Genomic DNA, 12,803 nt, shown 5'->3' on the forward strand with positions numbered 1-12,803 from the left:
TTTTGCAGACACGTGACCTGAAATCTCGTGCCGTCAGAAAGTTTCAGTGGCTGTACGCAAATCCACAATCGGTTTCATATTGTTTTCATACCTTATCAATTGTGTAATGTGTTTTTTGAACAGGTTTGATTCATCGAAGTGATCACTCCTGCTGCGTTCAGTCACTTCACGTGAGCCGCTGTCTTGTGTGATGTTGCGATGTCCATACCTCGTGTCTTCTCATTAAACTTGTATCTCGCGAATATGGCATTGCAAACGGCAGCAGGTCAGTTCACATGCTTATGTGGGAGGCGTGATGATGCGATATATTTTGATATATATTAAAATACCCGCGATTCGCAGCGGCGAAGTACTGCTTTAAAAATTTTATTAAGAAGAAAAGTAAACCTTTTTAAACTGAGGAAAATGAACCGGTTGTAATATGACCAAGCTGTGTGCTGAGTTTACTCTTGAGCATGAAATCTAACGTGGTTTGTGCCCTTCAGAATGAAAACAGTTTGCATTTACCTCTTTAATAAAAGTCGAGCTTTTAAGCCTGAGAAATCACCCCGTAAATGCACACGTTTAATTGCACATGTGTTAATATGTATGCTTACACAGTATTAAAAGACACTCAGAAATTAACGTCATTTACCTTCGTTCCCGCGTTTGACTCGTGCTGTAAATCTCTTCCTTGTTTTTAGTTCACGTGATTACGTAGGAGGCGTGATGACGCGATACGTGACTCCGCCTCCTCCATTAGAGTATATGGACAAAAAACAGGTTCTAGTTATGACCATTACGCGTAGAATTTCGAAATGAAACCTGCCTAATTTTTGTAAGTAAGCTGTAAGGAATGAGCCTGCCAAATTTCAGCCGTCTACCTACACGGGAAGTTGGAGACTTAGTGATGAGTGAGTCAGTCAGTCAGTCAGTGAGTCAGTCAGTGAGGGCTTTGCCTTTTATTAGTATAGATTTAACTGGACACCAAAGGACATTCAGTGACTTGGATATTTTCTTGTCTCCATTCCCTGACTTGTGTTTTTCAATGTCCTTTTCATGGATATACCTACCTGGAGTGTTCTTTTGTCTTCATTGTGTAGGTTAGGCCACCATGCTGGCTCTCCACAAGGTGGACCTACCAGAACAGGTCCATTTACATTACAATCAATTGAAACTCCTGACATTTGATCTCTATTGATCTAAATATGGGTGATCTAAGCCAGGGGGTGTCATATGAAAGAGGGCGAATACTTATGTGATCAATTATTTTGTGTTTTATATTTGTAATTAATTTAGGCCACTTTGCAGAGATCTGTTTTTACTTTGACATCAGTCTTTTCCATTTCAGCGTGAAAAAAGCCAAATTAAATCCATTATGATTCAATGTTGTAAAACAATAAAATGGGAAAACTTCAAAGGGGGTGAATACTTTTTATAGGAAAATTATACATTATATATACTGTATGTACATTGTAAGCCTAAGATTCACTCTCACCTTGCGTTTGGAGCGTTCTGATTTTTTAGAAACCATCCGGATATTCTTATGAAGATGCCTCAACACCTGCAATGATAGTTAATAGTCAGTCACAGTCTCAGTAATCTGTGGATGCACAGGGAATATAATAAACATGTATTTTTCTGTGCATGTGTAAATAACGGGGTTAACCACCATTTCTTTTTTATAGTGTCTTTCATTAAAGGAACTACTCCAAAGGTTATCACAGTACCGGTAGAAGCATCCAAAATTCCATGATAGAGTTCAGTTTCTGTTTCTCTTATTATTTCTGAATGTGATCTGAATGAGAATGTCACAAGTACAGTTTTAATGTGGTCAACTATTACCCGGGTGAAGTTGCATTATAAAGAGGGCCTAAAACTTACACATCAGGCTGTGACTTGTGATTTAATGTGGCCTGTGATGGCCTCATGTCTACTCCAAGATTCTTTCCTGTTTTGCCCCTCAGCGTGGCTAATACTCAAGAGCTGATACGGATGAAAAGCCAAATTAGAAAAAGATGGATACTTGTGTGACCTGAACGACAGAAAATCTATTGCTACGTTAGACTCTACTATCTTGTTGCTTAGCCGCAGCGTGCAGCACTACATTTAAAGTAATACAGCCATTCCTGAAGCTGTCTTAAATCCTATCATTTGTCGTCTATAGTTTGAAATCAATATACACAGTAATTAAGCCTGAAGATGCGGATTCCCTTGCCTGACAGATTGTTATCTTGTACTTTCTAAACATGAAGCATTTTCCATCAGCTTGGCTGCCAAACCTCACTTCTGGGTGGTGATCTGAGATTTGTTTTAAACTCAGTGGCCACTTTATTAGATCCACCTGCTCATTAAGGCAAATCATAGGACTGCAACTCGGTCTATAAAGTACAGTATTATGACTCGATTGAGAGGTTCAGTTGATATTCAACCAAATATTAGCATGGACAATATGCGTGACTGAAGTGACTTTGACTGTGGGATGATAACAGGGGCTGGGTGTGGTGATTCCGGCAACTCAAAAACAGCTGCCCTCCTGGGATTTTTATGCTCTGAAGTCTACAGAGTTTATAGCGAATGGTGAGATTTAAAAAGCTAACAGAAAGGCCCATAATATACAAATCAACTATATGAATCCTCCTCTGGTAGACCACCTGGACCCATTGCAGTTTGCCTATCGGACAAAGATGCATTTATTGAGCTGCTCCACAAGGCTTATTCTCACCTGGACAAAGCTGGTAGCACTATAAGTATGTTTTTTTGATTTCTCCAGAGCCTTCAATATCATCCAGCCATTCCAGTTAAGGGGTAAACTCAGAGATATGCAGGTGGAGGAGCCTATTGTGTCATGGATAATGGATTCTCTGTCAGGCAGACCGCAGTTTGTGAGACTCAAGGACTGTGTGAGCAACACTGGAGCACCACAAGGAACAGGCCTGTCTGCTTTTCTCTTCACTCTGTACACCCCAGACTATAAATATACTGTAACAGCAGGTTATGTCACTTGCAGAAATTCTCAGATGATTCTGCACTTATGGGGTGTATTGATAAGGGGGATGATACAGAGTAGAGGTGTCAGGTGAGAACTTTGTTTCTTGGTGCAAAGAGAATTGTCTGCATTTTAACATCAGCAAACCAATGAACTGCTTATTGACCTTCGTGGCACCAAAGTGCATCTAAGTCTGGTTACTATTCAAGGAGTGAATGTAGAGGTGGTCCACTCCTACAAGTACTTTGTGGTCCACATCAATGACAGGTCAGACTAGTCTCAGTACACAGAGGAACTACTGTGTGTAAGAAAAGGCAGACTTTAGGAGACTGCATTGCTTTAATGTGAGAAGTGACATCCTTCAAATCTTCTATAGATCTGTGATGGCCAGTGTGATTTTTCTATGCTGTGGTGTCCTGGGCTGATAACATCACTTCAAGAGAGTCCCACCAAATCAAAAAGCTAATTAAAGGGGGCAGGCTCAGATATAGAACACACTCATGACCACCTGGTGGTGGTAGGAAAGGAGAGAATTAAAACAAAACTGAGTACAGTGGAACTTCGGGTCATGAATGTCTCGGACCATGTACAAATCGGGTTACGACCAAAAAGTTCGCCAAACTTTTACGTCTGTCCATGACCAGACACTCGGGTGACGAACAAGCCAGTTTTCCTTCCGGTTTGTATGCACCGATGATTTCTGCACGTGTTCAGTCTCTCCCTGTGCATTCCCTGTGCAGCGAGTGAGTGAGAGAGAGAGCGGGAGTGAGAGAGAGAGCGTGAGAATGCGAGCGAGTGAGAGCACATGAGTGAATGAGTGTGAGAGAGAGAGCGCAAGCGAGAGAGCGCAAGAGAGTGAGAGAGAGAGCGCAAGAGAGTGAGAGAGAGAGAGCATGAGCGAGTGAGCGAGCGAGACAGCCCAAGCAGGGGTGTTTTGGCCAACACTCTGTGGGGCAGAAGGAAGCGGTCGCTCCAGCTGAGCGATCAAGGAGCTGGAGTGACCAGAAGAAGTAAGCAAACATTTAGTTTACTATTACACTGTGCATTCTATGGTATTATTAACTATTTTTGTGCTTAAACATTTAAAAAATATATATATATTTACATACAGCTTGAACAATCCTATGGGGGAAATTACTTCAGGTCACAACCAAATCGGGTTGCGACCAGAGTTTTGGAATGAATTACTGTCATGACCCGAGGTTCCACTGTTCCATTATGAACAATACTGCTTATACTCTCTCTGACACACTAACACCGAGGACTTTCAGCCAACAAGTTATTTATACCAATATCAATACCCCTGCATAATGCCCCACTAGGACTGTGAAAGCCCGCAGAACACGGACAAATCGAAACAGACGTAACAAGCTAAAGAGTAACATAAAGAAGGTTAAAAATGATACAAATGATATAAGAAAAGATATAAAGGACATAAACAAGACAGCTGCTTCACAATATTAAAGAACAGAAGAAACGTTTAAGCAATTGCTTTGAGGCAACCTTTAAAGGCATGTAAGAAAAAATTGAGGAAAAAATACAGGAAAATTCGAGTAAGTTTGAGAATAAATTTAGAGCATTTGGTGCTCAGCTTGAAGACGTTAAGCAAAAATTCACAACTGAAATAGTTGAACAATTGGCATCTACAGCTGACAAAAAAGCAATGGCTGCAAATTCTGAATGTAAAGTGCATGAAGACAGACTAGCTGCACTGGAAGATAGGTACAGAAGGAATAATATCAGAATCTAAAGTCTCCCTGAAAAATATGAAATTCCAAACCCAGTGAAATTCACAGCTGAAATGTTCTCTAAAATAATTAGGGAGAACCTCAAATCAGACACAGAGATATCAGCAACTTACCACCTACGTGGATCGAATGACTCAAAATCTAGAATCCTCATTGTACACTTAGACAAATTACAATCTAAATTAAATGTGATGTCACTTCTCAGACTGAAACAAGAGATTTATACTTGAAAACAACCACATTCATATTTTCCCTGATTTCTCATCTTCAATAGCTGCTAAACGTGCCACATTTTACAACATTAGACAGCACTTATGGAAAGCCAAAATTAGATACAGCCTTTGTTGATCCTGATGAATTGAAAATTGATATTCAGGTCAATTTCTACATTTTTAGCTCTCCAGATGAAGCAGAAAAAGAGCTAAGAAAATCAATCATGACACTTTTTGAAATATGATTATGAGTCAAATTGTGTCCTGGCAAGGCAAAGAAGATTTTACCTGCATTTTGGTCCACTTGCAATGAGACTTTTGCAGTAATTATATATTCTATTTCCTTCTGGGCCATTTTTACATTTTAATTACATTTTTTTATCCTCTCCAAAGGGGACCGTTTAACATTATACCCTTGGTTTATTGTATTAGGATTATCTATGGCTACTGTTTAACATCATTCCCATGGTTTACTCTTTTGTGACTGCTTAAGATTATATTCTAGGTTTATAGTATTTGGACTTTATTGCCGATATCTCTACTTTAATCCTTTTACACCGCTGCTGCCATGCTCTGTTTCTAGATACAGTATGTTAGATGACTGGGACTTCGTGAAGTGTGGTCTAGTCTCATGTGGGGAAGCAAAAAGGGGGCGGGGGTTCGGTGGAAAAATGGGAAGGGCTGGGGGGAGAGAAAAAGAGCAAGCTATTTCTAATCTAACTTTTTAACCTTTACAATTGTAAGTGCCAACACAACAATAGGCTTCATAGCCATACCTCCTGGAATTGGAAATCAAGGTTAAAGGTACCTAATGTAATAATGAACTATCTTAATTTATGACTACAAAATGTCAAAAAAAGTTCGGAAGTATAGTCTCTATGACCAAACAGTTAACTTTGTGAGCTGGAATGTAAAAGGTATCAATCACGAATTAAAGAGAAAGAAAGTATTCTCTCATCTAACAGGTATAAATGCCAAGATAGTATTTTTACAGAAGACCCACTTATTAACCAAGGATCAGTTTCGCTTGCAAAGAGATTGAACTGGGCAAATATTCCACTCCAGCCTTACAAAGAAAACAAGAGGTGTGGGAATTTTAATACATAGAACAATTTCATTTGTTGTATCAGATGTAGTATCTGATTCTAAAGGGCGACATATGATTGTTATTGGTAATTCTTTTAATTGTAAAGTGATTTTGATAAATATCTACACACACAATATGGATGACAGAGACATCATCTAAAATGTGTTTGCATCCATTCCAAATGTGAACACTCATAAAATTTCAATGGTTGGAGACTTTAATCGTGTTTTAAATCCAGATTGGGATAAGTCTTCAGCTGCAGGGACGATAATATCTAACACTGCAAAAACAATTACACAATTTTGTAATTGATCGCAACAGCACATTCTTTCTTCTCACCAGTACAATGATTATTTTTTTATAGATAACTAGGGGGCTTTGCCCCTTGCTCGCCAACCCCCGGGTTTGCTTTTCCGGAAATACAATTTAGAGAGATTGTTTTTTTCATATGAATTGGTACATATGCATTATGTTCACTTTTACTTTAAAATTTCGGTAAAAATAACATTTAGAATTAACTTTTCTGATATAATTTTTTATGGTCTTCCACTGTTACATTTTCGTCTGCTGTTATCGCTTTCTTTACCTCTGATTCGTTAATTTCTTCTGGAAGTCCCATAATTGTAAAGCATCAACTTTACCCGTCATAATTAAGTACAGAAAGAAGTGTCTTAATTTATCAGGCATCATTACAGAAGTGGCATCAGACATCATTTCAAACATATAGTCGTCTGATTTACATAACCAAGCTGCTCATGCTGCTTCTTGAAAAGTACCACACTTAATTTCATCTACAGTTAGAACATCTTTATACGACATTGCTCCTTTCGATTCATGTAACAACAATTTTAAATGAAACTGTTCAATATCTTTTGGTGATACAATATTTAATCGAGCAACACTTTTGCAATTAATTTTTCTTGTATGCCACACTCTGTTTCGTTTCTGCTATGTGTAATGTTGAGGAATTTGTGCATACACACAGTATATGCTTGTGCATTTACATCTGTTTTATTAAGTTCAAAATAAGCCAATATTTTAGTATTTCTATTTTTTGCTACCTCTAAAGCTTCTGCTTTTTCGCCCTCTTTAAATTGAATCATATTCGGACCTGGTAAATTAATTGGTAATAATTCGACAGAATGACTTCGACCATGCATTGGCAATTCCATAAAATGCCACCTGCTTTCATTGCACTGACATGCCGATTATCTAAATATGCTTGGACTTCATCCTGAGACTGTTTTTTTGATAAAGTTATGCATACTCTATCGTGCCCTTTATGAATGTACTTGTAGATGTACTTAATACTCATAATTGATGCACAATACTCAACATTAATATGACAATCGAATCGTTTCAGCAAATACGGGTTATATGGTACAATCATTGAATTATCAAACATCACAATTACAATCACAATCATGGAATTTTACCATCTTTCTTTCCATTATAAGTTTGTTGTTCATGACGATTATCTCTTTGGCGATAATCAGGAAAGCCAGCCTTAGTCATATCTGTTGTTGAACGAACACTTTTGGAAATTTCTTTAAATACTTTTTTTCTTTTGAGTCCCAACATACTGAATCTTTAAAATGTGGTCTGTGAGACATGTGTTTAATGACTTTGTACCATAATTCAGGATAGGTTTCTCTATTTGGAATTTCAGCACAGACAAAGCAATCTACATCATCAGCAGTTAATAATTGCAAAGTAACCAATAAATGTATGTAAGGCAAACCCTGTTTTTGAAATTTGGTTGTGTAAATGTATGACCTGATTTGACCGAACACCATTTCGAGTTCATTAAATAAAAATAAGACTTTCTGATTAAACAATCTACTTACAAAATTGGGAATATGAAAGAGCCGATGTAGCCGGTGGCATTGTTCTTAAGAATCTGCAGATTTGTGGCCATTGTGGATTGCACGTCATTGTAATAAATAAATCTGGCCAACCAATAGTTCGGGATATTGCCATTGCATTATGATATAACTGTTGCAATGCTCTTGGACTACCTTGATATGATGATGATAATATCACTGCTTTACCTATTTTGAATTTGTCTGAACTATTGATATTTGAATTTTGAACATGATCAATGAGACCTTGCATAGGTCCCATTCTAAGTTTTGCTTGATTAGATTTAATAAAGAAAAGATGATTAGCTTCAACTTTTAGATAATATTGTAATATTGCGATAGACCTTGCAGATCTTTCTTCTTCGCTTAATCGTTGCTTACTTTCCTTATTATCAGAATTTACACATAGATTATTATTGTTCTTTTTTGCATTTTTTGGGCATTCTTTTCTCTCCAATGCTTTTGGGTCTCTTTTTAATGTGTTGCTCTTTCTTCTTCGCTTAGTCGTGGAAGTATCATCTTTAACTTATGCATTTTTTTAGAGCTGCTCTTTCTTCTTCGCTTAGTCATTTTTGAAGTTCTATCCAACAACTGAGAGGTTTGATAACTGTGATCGTGTTTGAAAATATTTGTAAGTAGGGCGTGACTTGCCAAGGTCACCATCTCACGGGACTTGCTTCCAAAGGATGTCAGTATGACGTGACTTAACCGTGTCGCGGGATGTGAAAGTATCTCTCTGTCTCTTTTCTAATCTGTCTCTCTTCAAAAGAAGTTTTTTTTATATAATAGACAATTTTTTAACCACAATTAGATCTTGCAAGTATGACACTCTTGATATCTTTTACCATACCCCTCTGATCATGGAGCTCAAATCATTATGCCCCACGTACCCTTCTTGCAGTTGGCCTCTTAACCCACTTTCATTAGCTGACAAGAACTGTACAGAGCTCATATCCAAGCAAATACATTTTTTTAGATACAAATATATCCTCAGAGGTCTCTGCAGGAATACTCTGGGAAACTCTGAAGGCATTTTTAAGAGGACAGATTATTTTATATCTCTCCCATAAAAAAAAAACCAAGAAGGCATCAGAATTAATCAGGGAAATTACCAGAATAGATCAAGAACACACCAGGTTCCCAAATTAGTCACTTTATAGGAAAAGACAGGTTTTGCATTCAGAAATCAACGTCTTGACAACAAAAGAAATGGAACAACTTATTTTTAAATCGCAACATCATTACTATGAGAGAAGGCTAATAAGATCTTAGTTCAACAATTCCACAAGCAGGGAGTTTACATTGTAGTGCTAGTAATTACCAAAACAGACGGAGACAAAATCATTGACTATAAAAATAAAATGTGCACATTTAGATACTACTATAAGTCCTTATATGCTTCTCAGTTTAAAAAAGCCAAGACACAATCTAATGCATTTTTGATGCATTACAGATACCACAACTAGATACTTTCAGTGCAGAGGAATTGGATAAACCTCTGACACTCTCAGAATTACTAGATGCTATAAACTCACTTCAGAGTGGTAAAGAAGCAGGCCCTGATGGCTACCCTGCCAAATTTTATTTAAAAATGGTCAGTTATTTAGTTCTCCAGAGACAATAAAATTCTACCTCAAACCTTTTGCCAAGCATTAATTACCATTTTTCCTAAGAAAACATAAAGAGCTAATACAATGTGCATCATACCGACCAATTTCACTTCTGAATATTGATGTTAAGATACTCTCCAAAGCTAGAAGGATTGAGAAAGTGCATCCTTCGGTAATATCACAAGACCAAACCATATTTATTAAAGGGAGACACTTAGCTTCTAATGTTTGAAGCCTGTTTAATGTAATATATTCACCCACAAAGTCTAACACCCTGGAGATCTTATTATTGATGGATGAAGAAAAAGCATTTGAATGGGATTGCCTATTCACTACATTGCACAAATATGGGTTTGGCCCGAACATATATGCATGGATCAAACTACTGTATACCAGTCCAAAACTTCAATTTGCATTAACAACATTGTTTTAGACAACTTCAAACTAAAACGTGGTACTAGATAAGGATACACCTTTTCAGAACTGCTGTTTGTAATTGCCATTGAGCCATTGGCAGTTCAGTTTTGAAATGCTTCTGAGATAAAGAGGATTATCATAGAAGGACTTGAACAGAAAATAAAACTATATGCAGATGATATGGTACTATATATATATCAGATCCACACACTACTGCGCCTGCAATCCTAACAGCACTAGCAAAATTTCAAAAGATATCTGGACTCAAAATTAATTTTGGCAACAGTGTGCTGTTTCCAGTGAACTCTCTAGCACCACACCCTTAGATTGGACACCTTCCCTTTTATCATTGCAGATTAGTTTAAATACCTAGGGGTAAACATCACAAGTAAACATAAAACTCTTTATCAACAAAATTTTGTTGTCTGCATGGAAAAATGTAAACGAGATGTGCATAGGTGGTCACTCCTCCATCTCACTTTAGAAGGGAGAATTAACACTGTCAAGATGAATATCCTTCCTGAGCTTCTTTATCTAATTCAAAGCATCCCCATATACATTAACAAATCATTTTTAACACGTTAGATTCACTTATAACCACATTTATTTGAAATTCAAAACATCCACGCATCCAAAGGGCAACCCTACCATAACTTAAAGCAGAAGGTGGCATGGCTCTACTAACTTTCAATTTTATTACTGGGTGACAAATATACAAGCTATAAAAACCTGGACATGGACACAAATAGATAAACATACACAGGCTTGGTCCGCAATAAACATAAAATCCTGCAGTACTTCTTTATATTTCTTGCTTTGTGCCCCAGTAAATGCAAGTTATCATCTAAACAAAATATGCACAATTTTCCTCACATCCCACCTACTTCAATTCTGGTGGAAATAATGACCAGTCTTGAGGACTCAGACAACATTTCTATAATATATAAAAACATTTTAAAGTCCCTTCCTTTCAAAGATCCCAGAGTACAGTGGGAAAAGAATCTCTTACTCAGCATTTCCGAAAAGGAGTAAAAAGCAGCCATGCACAGAATTCACTCTAGCTCCTTATGCATAAAGCATACAATTATTCAACTTAAAATCTTTTATCGAGGACATCTGTCTCATTTTAAATTGTCCAAAAGGTTTCCAGGGCAGGATCCAATCTATGAACGTTGCAATCAAGCTCCAGCATCATTGGGCCACATGTTTTGGGCATGCACCAAATTAACATCATTCAGGACCAAAATCATTAAATGCCTACCAGACAGCTTGGATGTCACAGTCCCTCCTGATCCATTAACAGCTGTGTTTGCTGGACTCCCAGATGGGCTTAAAGTAGAGAAGGACAAACAAACTGGAATTGCCTTTACTACACTATTGGTACGTAGACTTATCTTGCTCAACTGAAGGAATCCTAACCCACCTCTGTTAAGTCAGTTGGTAAATGATGTTACATATGAATATGAATTTGAAAAAATCAAATTTCACTTAGAGAATCTGTTCAAAACTTTAAAAACCTGGCAGGATCTAATCAATAACATTTTAGAATAAGCTTTTATACTGGAGAGAAGAACTCCTTTGCCCCTTTACTACTCTCAAAGTTTTACTTTCTTACTCATTGGTGGGAGTAAATTGAATTTATTTTGTTAAGTTTGACTTGTTTGTATTGAGTGTTACTTGATTTTAATAAATTCAATTTAAAAAAAAAGAATTTTAGGGAGTTTCAAAGTTTTTTTCACACTTCAGAGTTTACCTGCGTAATGCAGGCATTCATCAACATACTATTAAAAATGGTATTTATGCCTTTCATTGATATAGCCACAGAGGTGCACAGTGTGTTTTTTACATGCTGCACATTTTTCACATGAAGCCACGCTAAAATGGATGATCATTCACATTGCTGGGTTTTCTCCACAGGAAAACTCACTTCATGAAAGGCAGCTGGCATTACCTTGCCCCCCACTCACCATTACCTACCAACCCCCTTTTCCAGTTCTTTCATTCCAACAAATGAAGGCTTGCATGCTGCATGAGCATCTGGATTCATTTATTGAATGGTTGTATTATTTGTCCTGTGAGTCTGTATTCTTGATGTTTTATGTTTTTGTTGCTGTATGCATTTGAATTTCCCCATGGGATTGATAAAGTTGGTCTAATCTAATTTTTATCATTTTCATTATAATTGGCAAAGTGGGCATCCTCTTACCAGCACAAACACAGCACACTTCACTGCTCAGTAAATTCTCTATATGAAGCAAGAAATATATATTTATTTGGTATTTAAATATTTATTTTACTAAAAAAACTTTACATATAAAATGTTAGGCAGGTGTATTTGTAATTAATGCATGAAAGCATCTTTCAGACAGGAATAAATGTCTTTATTCTTGTGTGAATGTCACACATTTCACAGCAAGTGTTACTTGTTTCATAAATTATTACGAGAAGTGAAACACTGAGTTCCACAACAAATTCAGTTTTGCGTGAATCATTTTGCTTCTCGCTAGTCAGGGTTGTCTTTGCAACATGAATGTATGGCCAAAAAATCAAGAAAGGTCTGATTACAGACATCTGCTGTGAGATTGGATGAACACTGATGCCTCATTCACGTGCTCTCAAACTATTCAGAGCTCTGACCTATCTTTGCCTATTCCTGTTTCCTATTTGACCTATTTCATCATCTCATTTCAGTATGTTTATGTCAGTTTACAGTCAGACAATCTGGAGAAAAGCGACATCGCTGTTGATTTGTTACTCGGTATGCAAAAACAACAATTAAAGATGAATGCCAATTTTTGTGGAAATAAACAGCAAACATATTGAATGTGTATCACTTTGCTCCAAATGCAATTTGACCAAATACAGTGGTACCTCTGATCACGACCATAATTCAATCCAA

General features: G+C 37.1%; 1 protein-coding gene across 1 annotated transcript in view; it reads right to left on the reverse strand.

Annotated features, from left to right (window-relative positions):
- The window catches only part of LOC114645247 (galanin receptor type 1-like), a 37,456-nt gene that overhangs the window by 4,869 nt on the left and 19,784 nt on the right, over positions 1–12,803 (reverse strand). The window contains exon 2 of the mRNA XM_028793119.2: positions 1,478–1,543. Coding sequence (XP_028648952.2) covers positions 1,478–1,543 — 66 coding nt within the window. The remainder of the gene's footprint in view (positions 1–1,477; positions 1,544–12,803) is intronic.

Source organism: Erpetoichthys calabaricus, chromosome 2 (genome assembly GCF_900747795.2).
Source record: "Erpetoichthys calabaricus chromosome 2, fErpCal1.3, whole genome shotgun sequence".
NCBI lineage: Eukaryota > Metazoa > Chordata > Cladistia > Polypteriformes > Polypteridae > Erpetoichthys > Erpetoichthys calabaricus.